This window comes from Myotis daubentonii, chromosome 1 (assembly GCF_963259705.1).
Source record: "Myotis daubentonii chromosome 1, mMyoDau2.1, whole genome shotgun sequence".
Taxonomy (NCBI): Eukaryota; Metazoa; Chordata; class Mammalia; order Chiroptera; family Vespertilionidae; genus Myotis; species Myotis daubentonii.
In genome coordinates this window covers 8,439,918-8,455,298 of record NC_081840.1, presented here as the reverse complement: position 1 = coordinate 8,455,298, position 15,381 = coordinate 8,439,918, and the positions used below count along the sequence as shown (strand labels likewise).

The window sequence follows — 15,381 nt, the reverse complement described above, 5'->3', positions numbered from 1 at the left end:
TTCCCTTCCTCCAGCCCCGGGAGAGACAGGCCCTGGGAGAGAATTGCTCGCAGGCCCCCTGCTTCTGGTGCAGCTCGCCCTGGAGGGTGGGAGGGGCTCCCGGGATACTGAGTCTCAGCTGCTTCTGCATTGCCCTCGGGCCAGGACGCTGCTGCTTTCATTTGGAGTCCCAGGCATTGCACCTGCAGAAGCATGATTTAACGTTGAGTCAGATAGAGTCCGGAGGATGAGGCTGTGTCGGCAGGAGAAATAGGGGGAGAGATAGTACAGGCAGGTCCTAAGGGCACGGTCCACACATCCCTCCCTCCCTCCCCTCCTCCCTCCAGGAGCTGGACACAACCATGACGCAGGGCTGGGGCAGAGTCAGAGGTGGCTGTCTGGCAAGAGGCCCAGATTCCCCCTGGATGTTCCAGGTCCCCTGACTCACAGCTGTATGTTCTCCGCAGGCTATCACTCAGATGACAGCCTCTGTGAGCGGTCCCTGGAGCTCGAGTTCGCCAACCACAGGCAGCAGCACGGTGAGTGGACGGTGCGTGGTGCCCTTCAGCCTGGGTTCTACGACAGAACCCTGTTTCCATCAACTGTGCTTGTCCTTCAAGCTAAGGTCTGTGTGCAAATCTCACACACAAAGGAGGTGAAAGTGGAGGTGTTATGCTGGAGTGGGAACGGGGGACCCACAGCTCCTCAACATTCCTTTCCTGCCTCCTCTAGGGGCGGAAGCATGCAGCTCCTGCTTACATCCCTCCAGTGATGGGGAACTCACTACCTATCACATGTTCTACTCCTGGAGGCTCTGACTCCCCTGGCTTGAAGGGAGGCCTAGTGACCCCTGCAGACGACACTGATTGCAGGGGGCTCTACTGTCCTCACCTGGATTTTAGTGCCCGGAGCAGCTCCCAGTGGTAAATCTCACCTTAGAAAGTGTTAGAAACACTGGCCTCTGACTGAGGCCTAGTGGAAGTTTCCGCGGAAGGGATACCAGCCTTCTCAAAAAGCGAGCACTCCCTTCCCTCCTGAGGGTCCCAGCACCCGCTCGGGCACTGACGTCATTGTACACACGTGGGCGTGCACACACTGTGTGTCCTGGCCCTCGCCCTCACCAGGGGGCCCTGTGCTGGTGTAGGCACGGTGTTCCCACGTGTGTTCCAGAAAGATCCATGCGGCAGTAAGGGTGGGCTTCCCCCAACCCCCCAACCCTTCGCTTTCCCAGAGCGGCCCTTTTTGAATCTGTACTGGAGGTCTGCATGAGATCTCCTTTGCTAACAAAATTGTGTGAGGCCACAGCCCAGACCTCACAGACAGAGATGTTACAAGTTGCCGTTCTGCACAGCCCACTGCCCTCTGTGCACGGGCCTAGCACTCAGTGAGGCTGGACCCCTCCGGGGGCGTCGGGGGAATCCCAGGGTCTGTCCTCCCGGGGGCTTTCCCGGACCGTGGCAGAGTCGCCTTGTGATGCAGTTGTTGTCCGATTGGATGGTTTAGTCTGGGTTAGACTGGTCATCGGCCCTGCAGTTAAGCGTTGCCATTTCCTTCAGGGTCCCGGCCAAGCAGCTTGGAGAGCAGCAGGAATGCGTCCAGTGACAGCTCACCTCTCAGCCTGAAGGGTAGGTCGGCCTTCCCTCCTGGGCACTTTTCAGTGCGCTTGGATCTCCGCTCTGAGCTGGCGTTATTTGTGTAACTTAACAAACACAGTTAGCAAGGTTCACGGAAGCATGATGCGTTTGCATTCGTAGGGCCACGTCATTCTGCTCGCAGCTTAGGCCTGGGAGTTTTAACAGATTTGGGTTCAAATCCCTTCTCCACTGACCAGCTCCGGGCACCTGGCGAGCCACCCATCCTCCGAGTCTGAGCTCCTTGAGCTTCCGGATGGGGACGACGCCAGTGGTTACGTCCATAGGGGTCAGAGGACACAGGGCGACTGGTTCCTTTGCAGCAGTGGTTCTCAACCTTCTGGCCCTTTAAATACAGTTCCTCATGTTGTGACCCAACCATAAAATTATTTTCGTTGCTACTTCATAACTGTCGTGTTGCTACTGTTACGAATCGTCATGTAAATATCTGATAGGCAGGATGGTCTTAGGCGACCCCTGCGAAAGGGTCGTTCGACCGCCAAAGGGGTCGCGACCCACAGGTTGAGAACCGCTGCTTTACAGTGTTTACAGTTCGTTTAATGGTGCAGAATACGGTCTGTCTACACTGTTTGAAGAGTGATCTAGTGCGATACCTTACAGCTGTTGATAATTGAAGCTTGAGCAGAAGCTTTCCACTTCTTTCCCAAGTTATTTTGTTTTTAAATGCCAGCATGAACTTCTAAAGAATTCCGGAATGTCCTTGACGTCCACAATGCCAGCCTGGGTTCCCGGGCAGGACTCTGTTCCGTGAGCTGCAGGCAGCACGGAGCCCACGGGAGGCAGGCGAGCGAGAGTGGGAGACTGACGTGTGTCCCTCTGTGTCCCCTCGCCCTGACACCAGGCTCCTCCGACCCGCTCCACCGCAGGCCCGAGAGCTTCAGCAGTGAGGACCTCATCCCCAGCAGGGACACAGCCACTCTGCCCCGCGACGCCAGCGCCCCAGGACGCACTGCCCTCGGCCGCCAGGAGTACCCGCCACCCCGGAACGGGCCTCTCCCCCAGGAGTGCATCCAGAAGAGGGGTGTGGCCCAGCCCCAGGCCTGGGTGCGGCCCTGCACCTCGCCGAGCAGGGAGATGGTCACCCTGGAGGAGTTCCTGGAGGAAAGCAACCGGGGCTCCCCCGCCGCTGTGAGTGACCCGGAGCTCTCTTCCCTCGCTCCCCCTTCCCTCGCTCCCCTCAGATGGACGGGCACCAGGGCACCAGAGGCAGAGACCTTGGCAGCGAAGTCACAGAGAGGGACGGGCCCGGGGCCGCGCAGCCTGGCTGCAGAGCTGGCTTAGATGGGGGAGCACAACCCCTAGCCAGAAAATGACCGTGCGCTGGCCGCCAGCCCAGACCTGGGAGGCTGTTTTCTCCATCCGACGTGAGCAGCGGAACGTAATGCCAGCAGGAGGGTGGGAGGTGTGTGCCCACCCCTGGAGCATCCCTGCAGGGGGGCCGGCGCCCACGTGCAGAGTTAGGATCTCCCGCTCGGGGTGTGGCAGAGCTCGGAGCACCCGCTGACTGACTCTTCACTGGCAGAGGTTTCTCGGGGAAGGGCCAGGTGGTAAACGTTTCAGGCCGTGCAGTCTCTGCTGCAAACTCCACTCGGCCGCTGGGGCAGATGGCGGGCCAAGGCGTCTATCCATGAAAGTTTTTAACCATTTAAAAATGGGAAAACCATCCTTCGCTCACAGGCCAGAGCGGCGAGCTGGAGTTGGCCCGCAGCGCGAGCTTGTTGAGTGCTGCTCTGCAGCTCTGGCCTGAACGGCAGCGGCCGTCGGAAACCCTCGTGTCTCGGGGTAGCGTTCCTGACGCTGCACGTGCGCCGTGTAGTCTGTGTGACTTCCTGCACGAGCTGTTGGGTTCCTGCTCGGATGAAGTTACAGTTGAGAGCCTCGGAGGATTGTAGGGCTCTGGTAATTCTGTCTCGTTCCCCTTAAACTTACACAGTTGAACTTTCTCTGGCCACATAGTAAATCCTACGGCCTGCTTTGGTAGAGCCCAGTGACACAGAATACAAACTACTTATTCAGTAGATGTTTATTGAGCAGAACTACATGTTAGGCAGCACGCAGGATGCCTGCTCTCAAAGACACCAAGTAAACTAGTTCATCAGCAAGTTTCATCACATACTTGCTAGGTGCCTAGTTTGCTGGTTGGCCCTGAAAGGAAGTTATATGCATGGCCTCTGCCCTCCCGCCATTTCTGTTTCTATCTGCAAAGCACTATGCCAGGGGCTGGAGAGAAACAAAAGCCCTGCCCTCACCAAGTTCACAGTCTGATGCTGAGGTTCTCAAACTCGGGCAGGTGTCATGCTCCCCTGGGCTGCCTGGACACAGGCTGGACCCCAGAGTTTCTGCCTCAGGAGCTCTGGGGTGGGGCTCCCCTAGAATCTGCATTATGACCAACTTCCCAGACAATGCCCTATCTTTTTCAGCCTAAATGGGACCAAAACAACCTCACTGTAGGAGTTGGTTGTGGAAGCTGATGCTCAGCTCCTGAGATCCACTCCACCTTCCTCCACAGCGTGTCCCCCGTCTGCCCCCCAACTAACCTGACGCCTCCCCCGCTCCCCTGAGCAGGCCTGAAGGAAATGGTAGTCAAAACAGTCCCCGCACTCAACACCTCCACTCCCTGAGTGTTGTTGGCTGGGGGGGGGGGGGGGTGTCATAAGAGGGGCCCAATGGGTGGCCAGAGAGGGTGGACTCATGCAGATGGGTGTCGAAGATTTAGAAAGGATGAGAGAGGAGACGGCTGCAGAGTCGGACAGCTGTGGGTTCAAACCCCCGATCTGCCACTCTCCAGATGTGGGACCTGCTGAACCTCTGTCCTCAGTTGCTTTGCCTATGAAAGGTTGTTTTAATACAGCCTTGCAAGGTTGCTTTGAGAACTGAATGAGTTGGGCGGTTGTCTTTGTTCTGTTCTTCCCCAGTTATACCTGTGGTTTCTAGCATCGTGCCTGGCCCCTGGGAAGCAGTTGGTAAGTGGTCCCTGTTGATATTAATGACCACAGGTCTTACTGTGCGAACGCCCAGGATGTGTGACTCCTAACTAGCACGTAAAGCAGAGAGGGTGTCTCTCAGGTTCAGTGTCCAGATGTCTTCACGGGCCAGGAGTTGTTGGCAAGTGCAGGTGGCTCCTGGGTTGCTGAGCCGTCCCGAGACTGACGCCGCCTGACACGGGTCTAGCGGCCGGGGCCTGCCTCCTTCCCCCGGTGAACGCTGACTCATCTTCCGCGTGCTCTCCCTTCCTTGCCTCTTCTCGTGGCCCCTCACCTCAGGGGACACCATGAGGCTCCTCCAGGCCGGGAGGCGCTGGCCGGGGCTGCAGTTACCAGAGCAGGGTCAGGCCTGGGCTTCTGACGCTGCCTGCCCAGCGCGGTGAGGAAGGACGCTGGTTCTCTGGCCAGGGAAGCCCAGCCGGGCACCTGCTTAGCCGGAGGAGCAGCAGTGGCAGGCGGCCACCCACGGCTCAGCCTTGCACTCCCCTCGGGGGCCCGCCTCGCTCGTTCCCACCCCGCCTTTCTCAGATCAGGAGAAAGGTTGCAATTGCAAAAGGAATTGTTTTTGTTTATTTTCATTTTCTGAAGTTTTGTTGTTAATATACAGGAAGGCAATGGATTTTTGCACCTTGGTTTTGTATCCTGCAACTTGACTGTATTTGTTTATTGTTTCTAACAGTTTTTTGGTGGAGTTTTTAGGGTTTTCATGTCATCCACAAAAAGTGGCAGTTTGACTTCTTCCTTCCTGTTTGGATGCCTTTTCTTTCTTTCTCTTGCCTTATTGCTGTGGCTAGGACTTCCAGCACATGTCCTTGTGGAGAGCGTGGACATTCTTGTCTTGTTCCTGGTCTTAGAAAAGCTTTCAGTTTTCACCGTTGAGTATGATATTAGCTGGGGGTTTGTCACATACGGCTTTTATTATGTTTAGGTACTGTCCTTCTATTCCTATTTTATTGAGCGTTTTAATCATAAATGGATGTTGTTTCTGAGCCAGTGCTTTTTCCTGCAACTATTGATAAGATCATATGGTAATGGAGTATATTACTGCTTTTGCTGCATCCCAGACGTTTTGATATGGTATATTGTCATTCTCATTTGTCTCTTTATATATTTTGTTCTCATCTTTTATTTCTTCATTGCTCCAGTCATTTTTTAGTAGTATGTTGTTTAATCTCCATGTATTTGTGAGGCTTTTTAAAAAATATATATTTTAGTGACTTCAGAGAGGAAGGGTGAGGAAGAGAGAGAGAGAGAAACATCAGTGATGAGAGAGAATCATTTCTCGGCTGCCTCCTGCATGCCCACACTGGGGATTGAGCTGGCAACCTGGGCATTTGCCCTTGACAGGAATCGAACCCAGAACCCTTGAGTCTGCAGGCCGACGCTCTATCTATTGAACCAAACTGGCTAAGGCTATTTGTGAGTTTCTTTACTTCCTTTTTGCATTTGATTTCTAATTTCAAGGCATTGTGGTCAGAGAATATGCTTGGTATAATTTCAATTTCATGACTTGTTGATGCTAGTTTTGTGACCAATATGTGGTCTAACCTTGAGAATGTTCCATGTCCGCTGGAGAAAAATGTATAATCTGATGTTCTGTGATGAAAGGTTCTATAAATGTCAATTATGTCCCTTTGTCTAGTGTTTCACTTAAGGTCTATATTTCTTTTTAAAAAAAAAATATTTTTATTGATTTCAGAGAGGAAGGGAGAGAAATAGGAACATCAGTGATGAGAGAGAATCATTGATCGGCTGCGTCCTGCACACCCCCTACTAGGGATCGAGCTCGCAACCTGGGCATGTGCCCTTGACCAGAATTGAAAATGGAACCCTTCAGTCTGCATGCTGATGCTCTATCTACTGAGCCAAACCAGCTAGGGCAAGGCCAATATTTATTGATTGATTTTCTGTTTGGTTGACCTATCAATGGAGTATTAAGGTCCTCCAACTATGATTGTGTTTTGATCTGTTTCTCCCTTTAGTTCTGTGAGTAGTTGTCTTACATATTTCGGTGTTTCCTGGTTGAGTGCATATATATTAAGAAGTGTTATGTTTTCTTGATGTAGTGTTTCCTTTATCATTAAAGTGTCCATCTTTGTCTCTTGTTATCTTGAAATATATTTTGTCAGATATAAGTATGGATACACCTGCTTTTCTGTGGATCTTGTTTGCTTGGAGAATCATTTTCCACCCTTTTGCTTTGAATCTACCTTTGTCTTTGTAGCTTAGATGTGTCTCTTATAGGTGATATATGGTTGGGTTTTGTTTTTGGATCCACTCTGCTATTCTGTGCCTCTTGGTGAATTCGGACCATTTACATTTAGGGTAATTATTGATGTATAAGGATTTCCTGTAGCCATTTTATATTTTGTTTCCTAGTAGCTCTGCCTCCCTTGGTTCTTTTCCTTTATGTTTCTATCTGGGGTTTTTGGGTGATATTCCATTCATCTTTCCTCGGTTTCCTCTTTTTTTAAGCTATATGTCCTAGTTTGGGGATTTTTGTGTGTGGTTATCATTAGGTTTATAAAAAAATGAAGTTGCATATATAACGTAGTTTTTGGTGTTTTTTTTTTTTAATTTCTTTATTGGTTAAGGTATTACAAATGTGTCCTCATCCCCCCATTAACCCCCAATAGTTTTTGTTCTTTTGAGTGCATCTGATTTTCATCTTCCTTTGCCAGTTCAGACCTTCCCCGCTCCCCTTTTATGTTTTTGTTGTCACAAAATATCCCTGTTTATGCTATAAGTTTTTCGATGGTCTTACTCATAGTGTTGTGACCTTATGTTCTTTGTTTCAGGTAGAATAAGTCCCTTGAGTATTTCCTGCAATGGGGGTTTTCTGGTGATAAAATCCCTCAGCTTCTGTATGTCTGGGAACGTCTTTATTTCTCCTTCATTTTTAAAGGATAATTTTGCTGGACATATTACTCACGGCTGGTAATTTCTCTCTTTCAAGCCCTTGAATATTTGGTTCTACTCTCTTCAGGCCTGTAGAGTTTCTGCTGAGAAGTCAGATGAAATTCTGATGGGTTTTCCTTTGTAGGTCACTTCCTTTTTTTCCCCTGGCCACTTTGAGAATTTTTCTGTCGTTAATTCTTGACAGCTTCAATACCAAGTGCCTTGGAGAGGGCCTCTTTGGATTGAGGTAACTAGGTGTTCTGTATGCTTCTTGGATCCGAGGATCTAGTTCTTCCCATAGATTTGGGAAGTTCTCATCCACTGTTTGTTTGAATAGGCTCTCCATTCCATGCTCCCTCTTCCCTCCTCCAAATGCCTGTAATTCTAATGCTGCTTTTTCTGATGGAGTTAGAGAGGTTTCCTGGAGCTCTTTAATTTTTCTTTATGCTTGGGTCTCTTCTCTCCTTTCTGCATCATTTCTTGATTCCTGTCTTCACTATCACTAATTCTTTCCTCTGGTTGGTTCTGTTTTCTGTGCTCAGTAGTTCACTTTTAATCTCCTTAATTGCATGCTTCATTTCCTGGATTTCTGATTGGTTCTTTTCTGATGTTTCCATCTCTTTGGTAAAGTACGCATTTTGTTCATGGATTTGTTTTCTGAGTGCACTGAATTGCCTGTTGGTATTTTCTCGCATCTCATTGAGTATTTTCAGAACCTTAATCTTGAAATCTCTGTTATTTATATCACATATTTCCATGTGTTCCAGCCTGCTTTCTGGGGATTTTTCATTTTCTTTCTAGTCATCCTCATTGCCATGGTTCTCCATGGTATTTGCTGTCCTCCTTTGCTTATGCATTTATCTCTGAAGAGGTCTATTGTTTTCCAGTAGAGGGCACTGAATCTCTAGATTTTTTTTTTTTTTTTTTTTACCTCTGGGGTCTCCCAGTCTTGAACCTGCACAGCTTCCGTAAGACAGTACAGCCGTGCTGCTTGAGGGTGGGGTTTGCCCTCACCATCACGGCGACCCCTGACCTCCAAGGACCCTCCTGGCCCTCACTCCTGCCTCTCAGTTCTTTCTCTCTTCTCTATAGGACACTCCTGGTTGCCGGGAGGACCTGCTAAGTGACTACTTCAGAAAGGCCAATGAGCTCCCAACCATCGGAGGCCAGCCAGGCCCGCCTGCCAGGAGAGAAGGGGCCAGGATGCCCACCAGCTTGGTGGCCCCCACCCTCAAGATGGCTGTCAGCACCTCGGAGGGGAAGCTGCTAAAGCCGGGGCAGTATGTGAAACCCAACTTGAGACCTGCCGACGCTGAGACCCCACCCAGCGCCCCCCTGAGGCCGGCCCAGCCTCCCCAGAGCCTTTCTCTGGGCAGACCCCGGCAGGCCACAATGCCCCCAACCTCCCACACACCTGCCGGCCGGAGCGCGTCCCTGAGCAGGGCCTTCAGCCTGGCCTCAGCTGACCTGCTTCGAGCCAGCAGGCCAGAGGCCTCCAAACAGGACTCTCCTCTGAAGCCGGCGGGTTCTGAGGCCTCAGGGGGCAGAGAAACAGGCAGCCACACCCCGCAAAGCGCCATACCCCCCAGCTCCCACAGCCTGGCCCGGGAGAAGACCCCACTTGTGGGAAAGGCTGGTGGCTCCTATCAGGCCCCAGGTCCCCGAAGCCGACCACTGGACATGAGGCGCTTCTCACTGGCTCCCCCAAAGGAGGAGAGGCTGGCTCCCCTGCCACAGTCCGCCACGGCCCCAGCCATTGCCACCGGAGGCGGTGGTGGCAGCAACTCTCAGCCCCACCACCGCTCACCAACCCCAGCCCCAGCTGGCAGGACTAGGCCCCCCACCCCCCAACACTCGGGGGAAGTGGCCACCGTCGCGCCTGTCTGGGTGGGGCTCGGCCTCTCAGAGGGTGACGGGGCCCCAGGACCGGCCCACAGAGAGGGGCTCCCTGCCAAGAGCCCGGGCAGGTCTCCCGACTTGGCTCCCCGCACCAGCCGGGCCCCTGAGGACTTCAGTCGTGGGAACAACTCGAAAAGCATGGCGGCGTCCCCGGAGCCGGGCGGGGACCAGCAGACCGTGTGGTACGAGTATGGCTGTGTGTGACTCGTCTCCTGGCCCCGTAGCCCGAGCCTTAAAACTACTGACGCGCCTTCCGCTGACCGCGGCTGCCTCTCCCGTCCGCCTGTGGTGCCAGGAGAGGGCTGTCGAACGAGGAGAGGGGTTCCCGTGTGCCTCTTCCATTTGTTCTGTTAGTGAGAACGCTGTGCCAAGGGGTGGGACACGTGTCTGACCCTCCAGCCACTCGTATCTTTTGAACAAATCCACTTGGGCCTGGGGACGCTCACACCGCATTGACAAACCGACCTCCCCGAGGCGGACACTACGTGAACGTGCCCCTTAGAACACTTGTTTGCAGTTTGACCTCCATGTAAGTGTGCGTGTGACGGTGAGCAGATACGTGCTCTCAGGGCTGAGCCCTGGTCCGGAAACTCTACTCCCTCCCCCAGAAGCCAGACGATCCTAGGAGGAGCCCAGACCAGCCAAACTACCAAGACCTGAGGCCCTGGGTGAACCCTAGAGTCAGGCTCACTGCTAACCCAGGGCGCTGCCGAGCCAGGCCTGGGCCCCGTGTACTTCGCCACTGGGCCAAGGTGGCCTCAGCCTTTGCCTTCTCCAGCTGGCTCCTGGGGCCACACCAGGACCTGCCTCCCTGCTCACTTATCTGTAAACACTGGGTCTGCCCGGCCTCGGGGTGGGGTAGAGAGAAGCCCTGCCCGCCCCCTCCCAGCAAGTGTCCACAGTGTGTACGGGCGGGGGGCAGGGGGGTGCGAGAGGCAGGTGCAGCCTGATTTGGGAAGTGGCTGCAGCGCCCCGGTGTCCCCCCATCGAGGGTGAGACGTTGATTTATTTCTGAATAACTTCTGTGGGAGAAACCGAATTTCTTTAATATATTACATATATGTGTACACACATGAAATATATATGTACTTTGATGGGGATCTACAGGATGTCCCCCCAAAAATGTACGCACTAACAGCTGATAGCTCAATTTTCACTTCTTTTCAGGTTAACTTTCGAAATAATGGGTGAAGCCAGGCTAAGCTCTAAACAAAGATGACTTACCCCCTAGACTCGCATAAAAAATAAAGTTTACGGTACGAAACCGGCAACGGTGCCTGGACCACAACTACTGTGACGCAGAGGAATCACCAACATCGAGAACCATTTCGTTCGGTGTTTGTGCTCATTCTCTCAGTACCTGCCCTCGATTCCTCGACTGTTGCCGGTTTTGTACCGTAAACTTCATCCTTTATGTATCCCCCTAAAAGGTCTGGTGGGTAAGTTCTTTTTGTTCAAAGCTTAGTCTGGCTTCACCCATTGCTTCAAATAAATTAAACCTGAAAAGGGGTGAATTAAGAGAGTTATCCGCTGTTAAAGTGTGTTTGTGTTCCCATGGGAATCACTCATTTCCATCGGGAGTCTGGCCTCTACATTTTGGGGGGACGCCCTATATTTATATCCCACGGGGAGTCATTCTTTCCCGCCGGGAGTCTCACATGCTGCTGTGTGCATTTGGCCAGGTTCCTGACACATTTTGTTTCCTGTTTACTAAGGTGCTCTTCCTGGGATGTACCAACTTGGTGATTTGGGTTTTATAAAGATTTTCTCCTTTTGAGCTCAAGTACTGAGAAAGAAATGGGAATGTTAACATGGTTGATTTTCGGAGTGCTTTGGGTTGTGTATTAAATAGCCATTGATTCTGGGACACAAGGACGGGTTTGTAATAAAATGAGATGTTGTAAAACTGAGTCCTAGTTTTCCTTGCTACTCGTCACTGGCAGCGCTGGCGGGGCGTTGGGACTCCAGGCTCCCTGCTCAGCCCCCCAGCCTCCTCAGCCCCTGGAATCTACCAGCTCCCTTTGCCTGAGGTCAGAGAAGGGGAAAGTGAGGTTTCCTATTTTCCAGGCTTGTGTTTAAGTTCCTATAAGTCGAATCCCATTTAGATACGGGGTTTAGATGATAGCAGGAGCTTAGCTTAAAGTGATCCTTTGCTCTGAGTGAAGCATCCAGAAGGTGGTTGGAGACATGAAATAACCATTGTGCCTGTAGGCTTTTCCGATCCACTGTTTGGCCCTCGATGGTGGACATGAGCTGCAGCGGTGGGAGCCGCCCACTCAGGGAGCTGCCCTCCCCAATGCCTGGAGCCAAACTGAGCAGCGGAACCTGCAGGCCGCCTCCCCTGCGCCTTTGGCTTTTGCAGGGTCTGACACTGGCCAGTCACCCCTCAGAACTCTCAGCCTCTGTTCCCTGATTCTCTCCCATCTGGGACAGCTCTTCAGGGCTCACACTTGCCAGTCGCTCTGTCACTCCCTCATTCCTTCCACAACCACTCACTGAACGCTCCTGTGTGCTCACTCCCAGGTTCCACCGTGGAGGCAGCTCCCTCCAGGCCCCTCTGCAGGGCTGACCCACACGCTCCCCCAGCACTGACCACTGCTGAGCCTCAGGCCTGAGGTCGGCTGCCTTAGACCTTCTGCCCAGGCTGCAGGCTTCCTCCACTCTCCCTGGCTCCTCTGGGCTCCCTACTTACCCAAGGACACCAGCTGTCAGTCACAGAAGCCAAAAGCCTGTGGTGCAGGCTGGACCCCTCTCACCACTTCCCACAGGTGATGGCGCCCCTGAACCTGGGAATGGGTCTGGAATCTGCCCGCCCATCTTAGCTGACTGTTCTCATCCCAAGTCCCCCGACACCCCTGTCCCTGGGTCTTGGCAGGGGCTTGCCAACTGGTCTGCCTGCCTCCCACACCTCGGCCCCCTGGCACCTCTCGGCATCCACCCTGGGTGGCCTTCCTTTCTGACCCTCCCCTCCCTCAGCCTCCACACCAGCTACAGCATTTCTTTGCGGTCTAGCTTCTCCATGGGCCACTTCAGGGTGCACCCAGCCCTCTATCACCCCCACCCCTCCAGCCTGAGACAAGCTCGTACACTTCCACAGCTTTCACTGCAATCTTCCCAAAGGCTCCAAACACCTCCAGTCCCAGCCTCTCCTGGGAACCTCCAGGTCTGTTTCCAGCTTGGATGTCCCCAGACACCTCCAACTCAAAGTGCTCAGCACACGGTTCACCATCCTCCCCCACCAAAGCCTCTGTGCGCCTCCTCTCATCACCTCTGTCCCCTTCCCCCAGACCATGCTGGGCATCCCCCTCTGTCTTCCCCATGTCCTATCCCTCACTCCCTCAGCTGCTTCCAACTCTGAGGTCTCGCTCACATACCCAGCCATCCCAGGTGGTGGGCCCCCCTGGGCAGTACCATGGGGTCCCGTTGCTGAGGGGGCAGCCGAACCATGCCCCGGGGAGCTCCAGGGCCCCACCTCTACCCTGGCCTGGGAGCTGTGTGATCTGGGGGGTGGGAAACATCCAAGTGACAGCTCAGGGCCGAGGTCTGCCTGCGGAGAGGGTGGGATCGCCTGTGGCACCAGAGGGGTTCTCCCTGGGAGAACAGCAAAGTCAGAAAATTAGAAAACGTCGGACAAACCTTGCGAAGGAAGCATCCAGCCAAATGTTTATCAACCAACCAGAGGGAGAGGAGGCACTATGTTTATCTGTATGCACAACACACATACATACACATGTATATACACATGTATGCACACAGCCCGTTGATTCCCTTAGAAAATTCTTATTGATTTTGCCAAACAGGTGTATTGATCGCCCACCTATGCTTGCCCTCGACTAACGGATGGGTGTGGCTCCAACTTGAATGTTGGATGACGTTTTCTTTTATGTTGGCAAGTAAAGCGAGCTGACGGTGTCTGTGAGAACCTCACTCAATCAGGTAGTCCTTTTCTGAATGGCAGCCCAAGTCCCTCACATTCTTATACTGTATTTGTATTGTAATGCCTACAGACATTTTTTAAAAAACCAGAGATACAATGTACATATCACAATATTCACCCAAGACATACTTTTAAGTTTAATCTCGACTTTTAACATTTTCTCCATCACTCTTATGTCTAGACACTGAAGAAAACAAATCAAGCCCTGATTTGGTAACATTTGCCAATTTCCTTTGTGTAAATACTTTCACTACAGCTGATTTCAAGCTGCCAACCTGGAGTCCCTGCGCACCAAGATGGGACTAGAGGTGCGGTGCCGCCTGTTCTATAATATCACCTCCACGCAGGGACAATAGGTATGAATAACCCAAGAGCATAGGTAACAGGAAAACAATTACAAGGGGCAAGTTCAGAGTACTTATTACCTTTGTTTATTTAAAATGGTTTCACTTATTTTAAAAAGGGGAATGGGGAGAGAAGGAGAGAGACAGAGAGACATTGATCACTTGTGACCCACACACACCTCTACCAGGGATCAAACACACAACCCGGGCTTCTGCCTCACTGGGAATGGAACCGGTGACCTTTCAGTGCACAGGACAATCCATGCCCCACCCACCGGCCGGGGTATTACCTTTGTTTTTAATATACATTATTTAATCCCAAGTTCACATAAGTTAATTTATAGCCATGGCTGAGTCTAACACCTGGCTTGTGAAGTCCCTGGAAACACCATAGGCTCTCAAAGGCCAGCACAGGCTGCCTCCAGCACAGCAAGGGGCACTGCCTGGTAGGGTGGGCTGGACGGAAGGAGCCAGCGAGGGTGAGAGTGTGGCCTCTGCCAGCACGTGCACTGGACCCACGGGAGGGGCTGCACAGGACCACGGTCAGAAACATGGATGGAAGAAGAGACTGGGCGGCTCCCAGGGTCTGCCCGAATGTTCTCCCCCAGGGTCAGCGGGGTGGATGCGAGGGAAGACAGCTGGGCTGTGGCTCGGTGGCCGGCTGGTGAAGGGAGCTGAAGGAGGGGGTGGGATGACCTTGCAGCCTAGGGGACCCCACACTCCGTCCCCTCTCACAGGGCGTCTCCATGGTGACCTTCCACCCACCAGATGGGCAAGGATGAATGTCGAGTAAGACTCCCTCCACGTTCTGTGTGGAGTAAGGTTCGGTATCTGAAAGAGGAGCCGCACAGCAAATGAGAGAAAAAGACACGAGATAATTTTGCAATATTGGGGGACCAGGCGGCAAGTCCCGAAGGACTTCCCCTGTGCTCAGGCCGCTCCGACCTTTTATTGATCTGGAGTAGCCCTTAGGGTAAGGAGGTTTCAATGACACACAGATCAGCAGACAATTTCCAGGAATAGACAAAGTATCTGATTAGCTCATCAATAGATTTCCGGGAGTATCTGATTAACAATAATCAACAAAGATCTACATAAGTATCTAAGGAATTAAGTGAACTAAGGTGGGGATGCTTCAACTATTATTACCTAAATTAACTGAGTGGTTCCTAGATTAACTGGGTGGTGCACAGCCCTGACCTTTGCTAGGACTTTCAAGCCCTGACCTTTACTAGGACTTTCAAAGAATACCAGCTTTTGGGGGTCTCTGTCTAAACTCAGCTAGTGAAGACAATGAATGGACTCCAGCAGATGAAAACCCATAAAAGAGTCAATGACGGAGGGGTGTGGGGAACAGGCACTCACTCTCCATTTGAGTGTGATCTGACACAGAGGAGGGTTGGAAATTTGGCATTATCTGTTAATTAAAAAATACATTTATACATTTTCCCTAAGCTATTTCTAGGATGATAACCTGTGAAACACTGGCACGTCTTCAAAATACACACACACACACACACACACACACACACACACACACTCTCATGCACACATGCGCGCACACCAGCACCCTAGTCCTACCACTTGCCCTGTTGCCTACCCGTCAGCCCCTGTGTCATTCATGGAATCTTTTAGGTTTGCAACCAGCCCTTCCACCAGGTCCAGGGAAACAGAAGGTCTTGTCCACC

The 15,381-nt window shown here is 52.3% G+C and overlaps 1 protein-coding gene across 1 annotated transcript in view; it reads left to right on the top strand.

The window, feature by feature from the left end:
• Positions 1-11,318, top strand: part of LOC132230343 (protein Daple-like) — a 105,398-nt gene extending 94,080 nt beyond the window's left edge. Inside the window, exons 27-30 of the mRNA XM_059687670.1 lie at positions 447-518; positions 1,536-1,604; positions 2,473-2,759; positions 8,606-11,318. Coding sequence (XP_059543653.1) covers positions 447-518; positions 1,536-1,604; positions 2,473-2,759; positions 8,606-9,616 — 1,439 coding nt within the window. The 3' untranslated portion in view covers positions 9,617-11,318. The remainder of the gene's footprint in view (positions 1-446; positions 519-1,535; positions 1,605-2,472; positions 2,760-8,605) is intronic.
• The last annotated feature ends 4,063 nt before the right edge of the window (positions 11,319-15,381 follow it).